We start from the raw sequence: 14,160 nt of genomic DNA, 5'->3' as shown, positions 1-14,160 counted from the left end.
ATTCTGATGATACGATGCCTTGGAATGGAGGAGGCACCAAGTGAAAGATCCTCTCCGAGGCATGAGACTAATCAGGATGATTAGGGGCAGACCTTCCACTTCAAAAAGTAAGAAAAGAAAGAAGAAAAAAAAACTTACTACTATAACCCCGCAAAATCTAACGGCAAGCACTCTCGTGATCTTTGCACAAGGCTGCAAGGAATATAAACTATAACTGGTGCATCTTAAATATTATATTTCAACTGGACTATTACACAGTATTTTTCCCCCAATGCTGATTTTCATCCCTACATTTAACTTCCAGGTCTCAAAGACCTAATGCTTAGACAGCATATGAATATCAGACTTTCTGAGTTTGTGACCCATTCAGATTCCAAGCCACATTTCTGACCCATATTTGTTGTGCCTTTGAAATGCAAGGCACTCTCCAAGCTCAGGATTAGAACAGCAGAACACAGAATTCAAGAAAGAACCAATAACTCCATTTATTATATTTCCATTAATCATGCCATTAATTACTGCCTTCTATATTTTAATCTTTCAAGCAGTATAAAAGCACTCTGAGGATGGCAGAAGGTATCTAAAGCAACTAAAAATCTTGGATTTTTTGTTACTCCATTGTTTTTTCTAGAATACACAGTTCACAAGTCCTTATTAACAAGTGGAATAGCGATCAGAAAAGGTAGGTTTGGCTTTCTACAGTTGATTTTTCATGAGGGATCATCAGTCTCTATGCTCAGGTTGGAACAAGCCAAGCAAAGTCAACTTATCTATCCCATAATACAAGTACATATCACCAGAATACTAGATGGCAAACTAATGAGTGTGGGAGGGCACTGTTCTGCAAAGGTTGGTAGCCACTGAGGTCGTGACTGTGATGCTACATCTATGACTGATGACCAAAAGGCCAAACCCTCTCTAGTCATTAAGAATTTGACTTTCCTTAGCTGTAAATGTCTGAATCACTCCGGTGACTCAAAGTGGAGCCTATCCCATCTCAGAGGCAGCTCCAAGTGAGTCAGACAGGCTGGGATTAGCATGCATCCTTTACTCCTACCAGCGTTCTTCTGCTTAGGCACAGCTGCCACCATTCCCTGCTCAGACATCCCACGCACATGCACGCTCCGATAGCGGTTTTTCTGCTCCTTGGGGATTTGGTCTTTTTTATTTCTTTCCTCCCTGTATCTGACTGTGTTTCCTGTCAGCTGGGTTACCCATTATAAATCTGTTCTGAGTAGAATTATGTGAATAATGGATCTTGTGCTGGAGAGGACAAACTAAGAAGCTAGAGTTTAAAAAAATCACTTTTATGTCCATTCAAAGTGATAACGTTTTGGGGAGCTGGCACGAGTTTTTAACAGACAGTTGTTCAATGCTGACCAAGCATCATACTCAACTAAAAGTGAAAGAAAACTTCATTTAAATTTGAGGCTGTTTAACCCCTTTTCTGAAATATGCTTTATTTGAGAGTTGGGCGTGTTGATTTAATGTTGAAACATTTCCTTCAGAAAGTATTTGTAAAAAAAACATTTGGATAGTTACAGAAGTGTTTTCCCTTTTGTTTTTGAGTAAAACTATTTACCAAATGTATCTAACCAAAATCTGCAAGTCATCAGCTCAAAACTGTGTTTTTCAGCAAACATTCTTTCCTAAAAAAGGTTTCCATCTGAATCTTCATGTTTCCTTTATAGTGCTTTTCTTTCATAAATCAGCAGTGATAGCCAGAAAGACACTAGCCAAATATCTCCAGCAAGAATGAGGCTCATCAGTTACTATGAATGAGTGAGTAATACTCTGTATTTTCAAGGTCCTATTCATTCTTACTGTCTCCATTTTGGAGAGCCTGTCTTACATACTAAGGATCTCTATATCCTGAGAGTATAGAACAGTTTTTCAGATCTGCTTTGACTTAGGATTTACTGTCCACCACCTCAAAACGCAGCCAAGTCTTACTTAAAAATTGGCATCCAAATAGCAGGACACCTAGCACTGTTGTCTGTCAAGCAGCATAGCAAGACTAGTAAATTGGTGTTCCTCAGCTCAGTTATAGTCCCTGGCATCTACCTGACTTCCCTGACCTTTTGCACAAGGAGTGTTTAAAGAATGTCTTCTTGTGTGGACCCTGTGGGTCTCTCTCGGTGCGTCCTGTGCAGTGCTGTTTCCAAGTGCTTGACTTAGGGTAGAGAAAATCCAGATAGCAGTACTTGAAGCTAAAGTTGCTTAAACATGATTTTGTCAACAAAATGTCTTCTCTGTAACATCCGACATTTTTGGCAATGTTTGTCCCTTCCACCGCCCAGAAAATAGGAAGAGTAGGATGATAGAAATTCTTAACAAAGGACGGATGTTTCTAACACTGAAAAAACAATCCTTCCCATCCCCCCGTAGCAGTTGTTTGAAGAAGATGGCGAATGCTTGTAGCTGAAAATCCACACCTCTAGTGCAGACGATTTCAGCCTGAATGACTGGATTTATATTTGTTGGTGTCACAAAATAACTGAAAATGGATTTAGAAGGGTAAGAACCAGGCAACCTTAATGACAAGTGTAACCTGCTGTGCCATCTTTTAATAAAATATTGTCTGTCACCAAAATTAGCCAACTCTCTTAAAAATTCAGGTTTTGTGGTCTAATTTCTCAGCTCCCTGCAGTCTCCTGCTGTATCCACGTATAATCTATGGCTGTTTGACTTACTACTCTTTGAATTACAATCCCTTTAAACAAGGTTGGAGATTTCTGTTTGGCCAGCTGCCACTTCCCTCTGCTGTTTGTATTTACAACATGAGCATGATGGATTTGATATGTCATAGCTGGCATAATGTGTTGTCATTTGCTCTCTGACAAACTCTGAAGAAATGCTACAGATGCAGAAAAGTTGGTACATTACATGTGGGTTGAGCAATCCGTTTGTTCAGGTGTCAAGGACTGTGGGAGGGACAGGAAAGAGGAAATCACTTCCTAATAATTATGATCACAAGCACCAGGTGACCCAAGGGGCTTCCAGTGATGGACAGTAATGAGGAAAAGAAAAAGAATTAGGAGTTCTGGGAGGAGATGCATAGTGGGAAGAAAGAGTAACAGTGGGGAAGAAATGCAGTGGGGAAAAAATGAACAAAAGGAAGGAAACTACAGAGAAAATGAGAAAAATAAATACACAGAAACATGCAGTGGGGGGAAGAAGCAAGGACAGTGAAAGAGAGACAGCACAATATGAGAAGGGAAGAGCACTGAGAAGTGTTTATACAGATGCACGCACCAGAAACCAGGACATTGGAGTTGAAACCCAAACAGCTGTCACAGGGGAACCTGCGGCATGTCCATGCTGCTGGTTAGGAGTGAGGGCAAAAAGGGGTCTCACCGTGAATTTCTTGTAGAGCTCATAAGTGAGCAGAGGGTTGGGCAGCTCCCTGAAGTACAGCTTGCAGAGTGACCCCACACAGTGGATGTCCTGGAGGTAAACTTCCCGTGTCAGGTCTGGGCATTGGTCAGAAACAAACTCTTGTCTGAAACAACATGGAGGCAAGCAGTGTAGATGAGTAAGAGCTGTACCATGTCAAAACTCCACTCTGCATAATTTTTTCGCAGCTAGAGGATGAAACAAACTGAAAAGCAAAGACGTCTCTATTATCCACTGCTTGGGCCAGATTGGCTTCTGGGACCAGGCCTCAAGACTTTGACTAGTCTCTGGTTTCCCTAGCACAGTTCCACGAGGGGCCTCCAAACTGATATAAAGAGATTGCTTTGTTTTAAAGTGAGAGAGAACAACTCAGCATTTGTGCTGAGACCCTCCAGGCCTTTCCCATTAACAGATGTAAAAGGGAGGCTTTTTTCTTTGTCGTGTATTATATCCCTGTAATGCTGTGTTTCCCTGTTACCAACTTTGGACACCATTTCCCTTCTGCATCAGTGCAGAGCTCTGTTGACCCCAGTATGTGCCTGAGGGACTAACAACACAAAGATGCAGAACAATGTCACTGAATCCCTCCAGCATTCAAACCTTACCTCAGCTTTTGAATGTTGGATGTCACTCCTGAGAGGCGATAGATCCCATCCACGATGCCATGAGTCTCAATAAACTCCGCACAGCTCTTCAGCACATAGGGGACTAGGAGAGGAAAAGCAAGCAAGAGACTGAGAGCAGACCTTATCAATACTTACAAATATCTAAAGAAGAGGATGAAGCCAGGCTCTTCTCAGTTGTGCCCAGCAACCGGATGAGGGGCAAAACAGGCACAAACTGGAACACAAGAAGTTCCATCTGAACTTGAAAAAAAACTTCTTTAATTTGAGGGTAACAGAGCACTGGAACAAGCTGCCCAGAAAAGTTGTGGAATCTCCTTCTCTGGAGATATTAAAAAGCTGCCTGGATGCTTTCCTGTTGTAGGCAACCTGCTTTAGCAGAGGGTTGGACCAGATGATCTTCAGAGGTCCCTTCCAGCCCCTATTATTTTGTGATCCCTAGTGAATACATACCGAGAGCTTCCATAAGTCACCTCAGAGGAGACAGTTCTATTAAACACTTAGCAGAGGCTCTCGGCAGGCTCAGAGAAGGGTCCAATAACAGAAGAAATAGAGGGCAAATGAAAAATAAACCCCACAAAATATCCATGGCTAATTTGTGGATTGAAGATATGCAGTGCTTCTGCCATATCATACTGACATGAGACAATTATTGAGCCTGAAGTCATAGAAACACTGTGGAAAGAAAGGTAGGGCTTCTCTTTTTCTCTTTTTTTTTTCCTTTCCAGAAAAAGAGGCAATTTCACTCTAATTGAAAGCATGAGGTAAAGCATGAGGGCCCAGGAACATCCCCCCTCCCCAGGATAGAGCTCCAGCCTTGCTGAATCAAGCCAAAAGGACTGATTGGCTTGGATAAAACTCAGAGAAGCATTCACACTTCCATATAAGCCTACATACCCATGGTTTAGTGCTCATAAACTCCCACAGAGGGGGTATAAAGTTCAAATATTGACTAGATCTGCACACTGGCAAAATCTGACATTGGCTTCAAAAGTACTCCATCAACAGAACTAGCCAAGGACTTAACAGCTTTCAAGCTGAGAAGAATCTGAGGCACAACATTTACATCCAGACCTGGATCCAAAGCTTGTGTTTATTTTTTCCCATTATATAGGCACAGGAACCCCCCCATTCTCTTGGTCAGACCAAGCCTCCCTGTCCCCAGTTCTATAACAACCCCAGCTATAACAATAACAGTAAGAGAGTCCTTCCTTATTAGGTGCTAGAAACTACTGTGTATTTAACGCAGTGCTTCACACAGCCATAAGCACAGAAGCCAGTAAATGCAAAAGTTGAAGTTCCTTGCTGTAATGCTGACTCTGCTGCACTGCGCATTCGGAAAGCTGAACAGAAGAAAACAGGCTAAGCCACAGGTTTTACTGGAAAACCAGGCATAGCAATTACTGCATCTTTCTGACACCACAGAGATAATGCCTCTGGCTGGACCTTCCCTGATCTTTCTTGCTCAAGTTCAGGGCTATAATGACACATTAGCACACGCTTCATCATACAGGATCCAAAGACAGCACCACAAGGACAGCCTGAAAAACAAAAAGCTGGCCTATTGTTGTTTTTCTCCAAGGTGCCACTGAAGCCAGAGGCAGCTCGTGGTTTCTCAGAAGCGTGGGCTTGCACTACCACGCAGACCAGGCTGCAGGCCTGGCTGAGGAGGGCTCCCAGGCTGGGGCCTGCCTCAGTGACACACTATTGCTGAGCCCAGAGTCAAGGAAGTGCTACTCTTCTGCCTCTCAGCTCCTACTGAGGGAGATAAAGAGGTCCTTCTTGTGTGTCCCTTAGCGTGGCCAACCCAAATGGAGGCCAAAGAAGTCTGTTCAGAGTAACAGAGAATATTGACTGGGTGGGTTTTGTTTTGGTTGTTTTTTTTTTAGCATGGTTTCATTATGCAGGCACAATAGCCACGATGAATCACACCTAAAGTCCTTGTGCTGATTTTTAAGAGCTTCACATTGCTGGGTTCAGACTAACTAGCAGCTGAGCCTCTGGCAGGAACCTTACTGTATGCAACAACAACATTCATGGGAAATTGGTGAAGTTACGGGGCAAAAGCTTTTCACTAAGCAGTCGTGGACTTTTTTACACCAGTGACTTCCCTGAGGAACAAGGAAAACATTCTTTGCAGTGCCTCCAGCACCCAACTCCTAAGAGATCTGGGTGATATGGAAGGATACAGAGCAAACCAAAAGTATAAAATTTCCTAAATGTCTTGCTGAGAAAAGCCCAAGTGACACATCAAAAAAGAGGACCTTCCTATCCCAGAATAAGTCTTGGTTATCTGTAACCGTAACAGAGAACTTATATCATATGATGATGAGCACGCTAGAAATAAAGAGGAAAGGCAAATGACATCAGGCCTCTTCTTCATTTTTTTCTGGTTAGTCTGCACTGTCTTTGTAGCAGAAGTTATGTGTATGTGGCGTATTAAGATTGCCTTCTTGGCTGAGCTCTCTTTGGGGGGACTAATGTAAGTAAGAAGTAAGCAGTCAAATGAAAGCTGGGCTGATCCTATTCCCTTCAGTTCCATTGGGGTGGAAGAACAGGTGAACCACTCTGTGCTATCTGGAAAAAGAAAACTCAGTTGAACAGAAATCCTATTTGAGTTGGAAAGCTATGTGACAAAATCTGTTAGAAAATTAAACAGCCTTTCATGTAGCCACATGAATACAGTCCATACCAACCGCGCCCTTTGTTAGACACTTTTTAAAACCCCAGTATTAAGAACAAGTGAGCCAAATAAAAATGCATACACTGATGTTTGTTGCATCTAATTTGACCTCTCATAAGTGAGACCTTTTTTTGCTGAGGTTTAAGTTTCTTTGGGATAAATTAGGTCAGAAGGTCTCAGGCACATAAGCAAACCTCTTATACATAGACTAGAGAAGACCAGCTCCATCTGTTGAAGTAAGATAAAAACAGGCCTAAGGAGAATAATCTGCAGCAAACATATAAAACTCAACTCATTTTTGAAAGTGAGTGAAGACTCCACAGTAGAGATGACCTTAGAGACTCCAGGTGGACAGTATGCACCAACCTCTGTCAATATTTCTAACCCTGCAACCTGCCCTTCTCTTCCAGCCCTGGGCTTCTCCTGTATTTCTGCCAGTGCCCTTCACTCATTATATACATGACTTCCTGCCATACCAGGTCTTTGACTTTTATGAAGAGAAACAGCTAGTTATGCCAAAATGTGTGGCGGTTTCGTGATGTCAATAAAATCCCACACAGGGCATATTTCACTTGCAACCAGAAATTACAGACTTTGACCTCAGATCCTTGGAGGTGAAAGGACTGCATCAGATTCCTGCAAAGCAAGTCCCTAAATGCAGCATTTGTATGAAGCTGGAGCACAATAAGTGTTTTCTTTGAGCAGAACCTGCAGCTCTGAAATTCCTAAGCAGCTCTGACCTCCTATAAAGCTTGGTCTTTACTGCACTTCAGGGATATGAGGTCAGAGTGGCTGTCCTTCCCACATCTAGCCATCTTTGAGATATTTGGATCATTTTGGATCTGGCTACCAACCATAGGTGCAGAAAGAAACAGTCCCAGAGCTGGTGGTGTCTCCTGAAGGAAGATCAGATGGGGATGGGGTTTTGTAGCAGGAGCTGTGCGTGCGTGCAGGCACTGAAAGAGAGGGGGGATGGTCTCCAATCTTGACGCTTCTATAATTAAAACTGTGCTGGAAGCTTAGAAGTTGGAAGAGGCAGCTGGTGTCACACAGACCCCGCTTGTTCTGCCAGACAGCCAAACTGTCCTCATTTAAAACTACAATAGAAACCAGATGGAAGAGGAGAGGAGAGTGTGGAGCAAAGCATCAGTCAGAAGGGAAATTGAGTTATAAACATACTGCACACAAAAGACAATACTTCTCTTCCCCTAGACAAAAATAAACCAGAAGGGCAGTCACAGTAACTCGTTCTACTCTCACTAGATATCACCTCCAAGCTTAGCAGACAGACACTTATCTTCAGCAGGGTCTTTTCTATGACCACAGCTCATGCCAGCTTCATTACTTGTCTGCCACTCCTACCAAACCAGTTGTTACTTCTCTCTCTTCTGTTCCTATAAGCTTCCAGCAGAAGTGATGTGCACTAAGCCTCTCACATCCTAGTGTGGAATGAGAGCTCTCTTCCTTCTCCTGACCTTTCCAAGCCATGGTGTAGCAAAGGTTCCCACCAGTTAGCAAGGAGATCTCTTTCTATCTGACAAGGACTTCATCTGTCATAGGGTTGATCTTTAAGGTTCAAAACCAAAACAACCTTTCAGCTGGTACTCAGTTAAATCACTTATCAGCCCTAAGAGGATCACTAGGAGAGAGGGAGTTACCCCATCTTACAAAGACAGTAAAAAGCAAGAAAGATACTAATCCAGCAGGACATGCAAACAACTGCCTGTGTGTTCTTCAGTGATGCCTTCTAGAATAAACTCTTGGTGTCCGTGCAGCATAGAAGGACCCTTGGGAGGAGGTTGTTAAGTTAGCCACACAAACTTGTCAGTGTGGATGCCGTCCAATGAGATTGTGCTTATACTTAGCTAACCTGGACTGGGTCATCTTGTCCAGAGCACACTTTACAAAACTGAACTGAAGAGCAGCAGGCTTCCTTTTTAATTTTCTCCTTTTGTTATTCTCTCCGAAATCTCCTGCCATGGATAAAAACTAATGACAGCTATTCAGATTCTCCTTAGTGCTTTGTTTATGCTACACTGAGGGAGTTTAATTTTATTTTAATTTTAGTTCAAGGAACTAGAGGAATAAATACAGGCATTTCATTTCACTTGAAAGATCAACTTTTGGTTTTTGAGTTGCAAGGAACGGTAGTTTTCTTTTTCAACAATTTCCCTCAAGAACGAATCCTGTGCATAAGAAGTTGTTGGCATTTGTGTTTCATCATTTCAGTTTTTTATTTTTTTAAGTATTTAGGTATTTTTAATTTTTTGTTTAGGTTTTCTTCCATTGCTCTTAACAATAATGCACGTTTCATCATGTCAGTTTGTGAGACAATAAAGATCTAAACAGTCTCTTGTTTCAACTTCTTAAATTACTGAACTAGGAGGTGTTTCCCTCTAGAAAGGAAATGTTTCAGTCTATATGAAGCAAGAGATATTTCTTTGTGCACACAAACATAACAAAACAGTACACATTTTAGAACACACCAGTACATTAACTTGGTCACTTAATCATAGGAAAGGAACAGCGCTGTTTAAGTGGCAATGAGCTTGAGAGTTAGTATATGAAGTGTGACATTTTTCTTCATTTCTTGATGATTCCTTTTTTAAATCACGAGCTTAAATGCTGATTCACTAGATTTTTTTATTATTATTATTTCTGCCTTGCTGATTTCCTCTGACTTCTACTAGGCACAAGGTTGGCTGAGAAGCAGATTCAAAAGATCAAACCATGCTCTTCTCTCCATGGCTTACTCAAGACCTGGTTCACCAAAGCAGCCAGGATTCCAGATTGCTTCCTAGTTCACAGTCCTAACCCATGAAAGCTAGGAACGAATCCTGCCTTGCCTGCAGGATTCTCCTCTGCGTTCCACAGTGCCCTGGTAGCAGCAGTCAGGGATGGAAGGGGCTGCAGTGCCTGGAATCCCTGCAGAGGACCTCCTCTGGCCAGAGATAAGGTGCATTGGCAGAACTGGGGATGGGGAAACTGTGCTCTGCCTACCAGGACAAACAGAGGACTTAATTCTCTGGGTTGTCTGCACATACTTTTCCCCAGCAATAAATTCATTTTACATAAGAAGAAAAAATAAAATGGTCTCATCATCAGCTGCTAGCTTTACTTTGGCTGCAAGCACCAAGCTACCAGAACCACCCTGAACACACACATGCACACCTATGTTTGAACAGTGTGAGGCTGCTAAACAACACCAAACAAGCTTAAAAAACAAATCATCTTGATGGAGCTTTCCTTCTCTCTTTCCCACTCACTGCCATAAACACAGTTAAAAAAGGGATGAATTGCTGATGCCGAGGTGACCCTGTCTGCATGGACAGCACTATTGAATCACTGTGTAAATCACACTCTTTGTATTTTTTTCCCCTCTATTTCTGTGGGAAACATCTCTGCAACGTCATGAAGGTCAGCACAACTCCTTGCAGTGACAGCACCATCCTGAATGGGCTCAGACATACAAAACACAGATGTGTCAGATGCTGTGAGCCAGCCACCTCCATGGCTGGTGTGGGACATGGGAACACTAAGCGCTGCTTGGACTGGGACAGGTGGATTTCAAACAAATGCACTTCATTATAGTCTTTAAGGCTAGTGTGATTTTGAATGGTCAGTGGCAGTGGCAGTCAAGTTTTTTGACTGCTTACATGTCACATTTCTAAACAATTTATAAGGATAAGATACGTAGGAACACCTAATTTTCCAAAGCAGACCTGACAACCAGGATGTTCCAGCAGAAATGAAAGAGCCCACAGCAGACCTGACCAGTACACCAAGGAAAACCTCAGAGAAAGCACTGCATAAGCAAACATTCAATCCTGACTCTCAACCCTAGCAGTCACCATAGCCCTCTGAAATGCTGCCCGTATCTTGACATGGCCAGCCAATTTTGTCGTGCAGGCACTTTTGAGAAGAGATTGTACTAAATACGAGAATAGTTTTGTTAGGGAAACATCCTGCTGTGGGTTTCCTGAGAAAAAAAACAACAAAAAAAAACACCAACAGACCAGATAACCAAACAGGATATCTCCACTCCTAACTTTTATAACTTTGTGGCTTAGGTTTTGCAGAATGGCTCATTGAGCTGTGCATGGTCTCAGCTACCATTCACATACCAATAGCAGATTAGGATTGGTACTGTAGTCAGTTTTGTTCAACGCAGGTAATTGGGGTACTTAATTCTGGTACCATGAGAATGAACAGGCTGTGAGGCAGAGTGCCATTAACATCATTTCTGACGATGCATGCTGAACACAATGTCAAGTTATAAGACTGTGTCAGAGGCTGAAGGGATGCAGGAGCGAGTGGGGCAGCATCAATGCTGCAGCTCAGAGGATCCAGGAGTAGCAGCTTGCAAGAAAAGAATGCCAAAAAGAATGGATGGACAGTGCTCAAGGCACTAGTCTCTTGAGTGCTCACTGACTGCCTTTCATTCAAATCAATAAACAAGTTTATGGACTGCAGCTGTCACACTGTATCCTGTTTTTTTCCTTTCTCCATTCCCAAGCACAGACATCTATGTAAGCCATGCTAATCTACTTTGCTGCTGGTAACAAAACAAAGGAAAAAAATGGATTTCATAAGTTTTTTCTGCTCTCAGCAGCTTTTAACCTGAATGCTTTCATTTAGAAGGGCTTCAGCAGCAAGTCAGATAACAAACAGTCCACAGTATCCATATTCTACTTGAGTCTGCAAGCTGATGCTGGCTTGCTCATCTTCTTACAACACCGACATGATGCTAGGAGCAATTGTATGCTATTTTAACTATTTCTCGGCTGTAAAGAGCATAGAACAATTCAACTGGTGCTTGGGAATTCTTACAAAAGATACTTAGGACCCAGAACCTGGAGAATCCAAGGCGATCAGTTCATATACTCCATGCCTGGCTCTCAGTGTTAGCTTGCTCCTTAATCCTTTCTGAGTTAGATTTTATTGTGCCAGGCAATCTGCAGTTCTCCCTGCTGTTCATTCCCAGCAAATCACTACTGTCACTGTGAGTACTCAGTGGTAGGCTGTAGATCCATCAACACTTGCGGTTCCCTTTCCAAGCTTTCTGCACAGTGAGTTGGTCACATGTGTACATGACAGCCATTCACCAGCCTTAAAGTATATATCCAAGGGTGTCAGCTAATGCAAAATGGCACTACCAGTGAGCTCAGGTATTTTAAAAGAATTCCAGGGGTCAGTCAGTCCCCTGAGAGCCCAGGTCACTGTTTTTTGCAAAGTGCAAAGTCACTGAGAAGCAGGTCCTGGATGAAGCTTTCATCTGGATGAAAACCTGCTCGGCTGAATCTCACAACATGTATTTATATACAATGCTATGTTTTTCTTTCCTTCTCATTTTGCCCTCTGTTACACTGATGGGCTGACGCAGACTGACACTAGATTATGCAGCAATTCTCTTTCACTCAGGCTACTCACTGATCTTGCCTCTAGGTCTCTCCTGGTGAAGATTGGATACAGCAATTTCTAGTGTTTACTCCAAATGGGCTGTTTTACAGATAGTCAACAACTTAGGGCAAAGAGCAGGGGAAATTGTTGAGAATCATTATATATTACAGACAGACAGATGAGGAGCCTAAATAACAAACCCTTAAAGGCTGCCAATGAGAAGTGAAAGGCAAATTAAAACAGACTTTCCAAAAAAGTAAATAAAGCTTTATGATGTCAATGTGATTGAAAACAAACGTGTGAATAATCAGACATTATAGTTTAAAGCCAAGCATTATGAAATTCATTCCATCTTTGCACAGTTGCAGAAGCATATATTTAGACTGAGTGTTTTTACTGCAAGGCTTGCTGGGCCTGACCCAAAGAACCTCACTCATAGAAAAATATCCCATTGAATTCAACTGCATTTTCCACAAGAGGAGAAAAACTCTACATCCAACTCTTACTTTTTACCATGGCATTCGAATCCTAGAAAACTAAGCGTAGGACTGTTAGGAGCATTTTTAGCAGCTTTTCACAAACATAAAATGACGGTATGACGGTGTGACGTTCAACACAGAATGGAGAGTAGAGATTGTTGCTGGCAGTGAGAGGTCACCCCTAAATGCTCCTCCCAGTCCTGCTCAGATGAGAACGAAGACAAGTTAGTCCTCATTTCAAGAGGATTAAGCTGTGAGTGATTTGGATCACTGGTGTTTGTCTGATGAAATGACCTGCTGTTCTATCCATCCTAAGTAACACTGCCCAAGGCATATGATTGCCACAGTCAGTGGACTTGGTAGCTGTGTTCAAGAGGAATGTAGAAAATTCTGCCAGAAAAAATTATTGGTCAGACACACGTACCCATAATATAAATACTTGTCTATCTACATGTATATCAACATGTAGGTGTAGTATGGGTGTGTACAAACATATATATATATATATTTTTTTTACATATACATACAAATAGATGCTTGTATGCATGTACGTGTATGTGAGAGAGATTTCCTATATATTGCCAGGAAATTCTTCTTAGAGAACTTAAATAAGTTCTCAATTGAAATCCAAAGGCCTACAGATGGTGTTTACCAAGTAAAAAGCCACAAAAGCCTTGCTAGGCTGATGTCATCGGTCTGGGACATGCCTCACTATGGGTTGGTTCCCTCATTTGTTGCAGCTTGCTCAGCTAGCCAGGGAGCAAGGCACTGCCACAGACATTTTCTGTGCTCTCTCATTCCAGACAAAGTTCATTTAGCTAGCTCCTTGCCTTGCATATTGTTACTGTACACTGAAGAATTTTCTGAATTAAGTACTTGCTCTTAGACACGGAAAGCAGTTTGTTTGGGGATTAATTCCTCATGCATGCATGTATTTCTGCATTGGGATGTCTCAGTGTGTTGGTTTCACTCAGCAGCTTAGTTAAGAGGAGTAGCCCATGAGAAAGAGGGTGTTTTGGCTGTACGTTTCCACCTCTGGAAGCTGCACCCCTCCAAGGTATGTCTTACAGCCTTAATCTCAGGGATCGTATTTTCCTTTCCATCCATCATGAAGCGTAAAGAGCCCTAAAGGAGGCTGCTAAGCAGCCTGGCCCCAACATCTGGATTTGGTGCTACACCTTCGGGCTTCTTGCAGAGGCAACAGGGAAAACCGCACTGCACCATCTGCCAGCCTCAAGGCAGATCTTGTGTTGCAAGAAGGCTCTTTGACCTCCACAAGATTCATCAAGGGCAGCACAGAAGGCAGAGCATCATTTGCAGATGGTGTTACACAGCCTCCAAGCCTTCCAGAGGCTGATGCTAGGCAGGATGGTTTAGAAGAAAAGTATTCCTATTCATGCTCCTTGTGGCTGCCTCCACTCCAGGACTCAGCACTGATGAGACGAAGCCCAACCACAAGGCCTGGTTTCTCCAAAGCTGAGCTGCAGGGCAGAGGGGTGAGTGTTTCGGAACCAGGGGAAAAATGATGAAAGGAGGCATGGTATGGCTTTTACAGCTCCTAACAAGAAGGGGAAAGAAA

At 42.6% G+C, this 14,160-nt stretch overlaps 1 protein-coding gene across 2 annotated transcripts in view; it reads right to left on the bottom strand.

The window, feature by feature from the left end:
- Nucleotides 1-14,160, bottom strand: part of ARHGAP31 (Rho GTPase activating protein 31) — a 57,212-nt gene that overhangs the window by 20,419 nt on the left and 22,633 nt on the right. For both annotated transcript variants that reach the window (XR_795304.3, XM_010719268.3), the window contains exons 2-3: nt 4,002-4,104; nt 3,358-3,502 (exon numbers count right to left, since the gene is read on the bottom strand). Coding sequence is in view for 1 of the 2 variants with exons in the window: in XM_010719268.3 (XP_010717570.1) it covers nt 3,358-3,502; nt 4,002-4,104 (248 nt within the window). In the remaining variant the exon portion in view is untranslated. The remainder of the gene's footprint in view (nt 1-3,357; nt 3,503-4,001; nt 4,105-14,160) is intronic.

The sequence above is a fragment of the Meleagris gallopavo genome, chromosome 1 (genome assembly GCF_000146605.3).
Source record: "Meleagris gallopavo isolate NT-WF06-2002-E0010 breed Aviagen turkey brand Nicholas breeding stock chromosome 1, Turkey_5.1, whole genome shotgun sequence".
NCBI lineage: Eukaryota > Metazoa > Chordata > Aves > Galliformes > Phasianidae > Meleagris > Meleagris gallopavo.
Note: the sequence above shows the minus strand (reverse complement) of the source record. Positions and strands in the feature narration are given on the sequence as shown.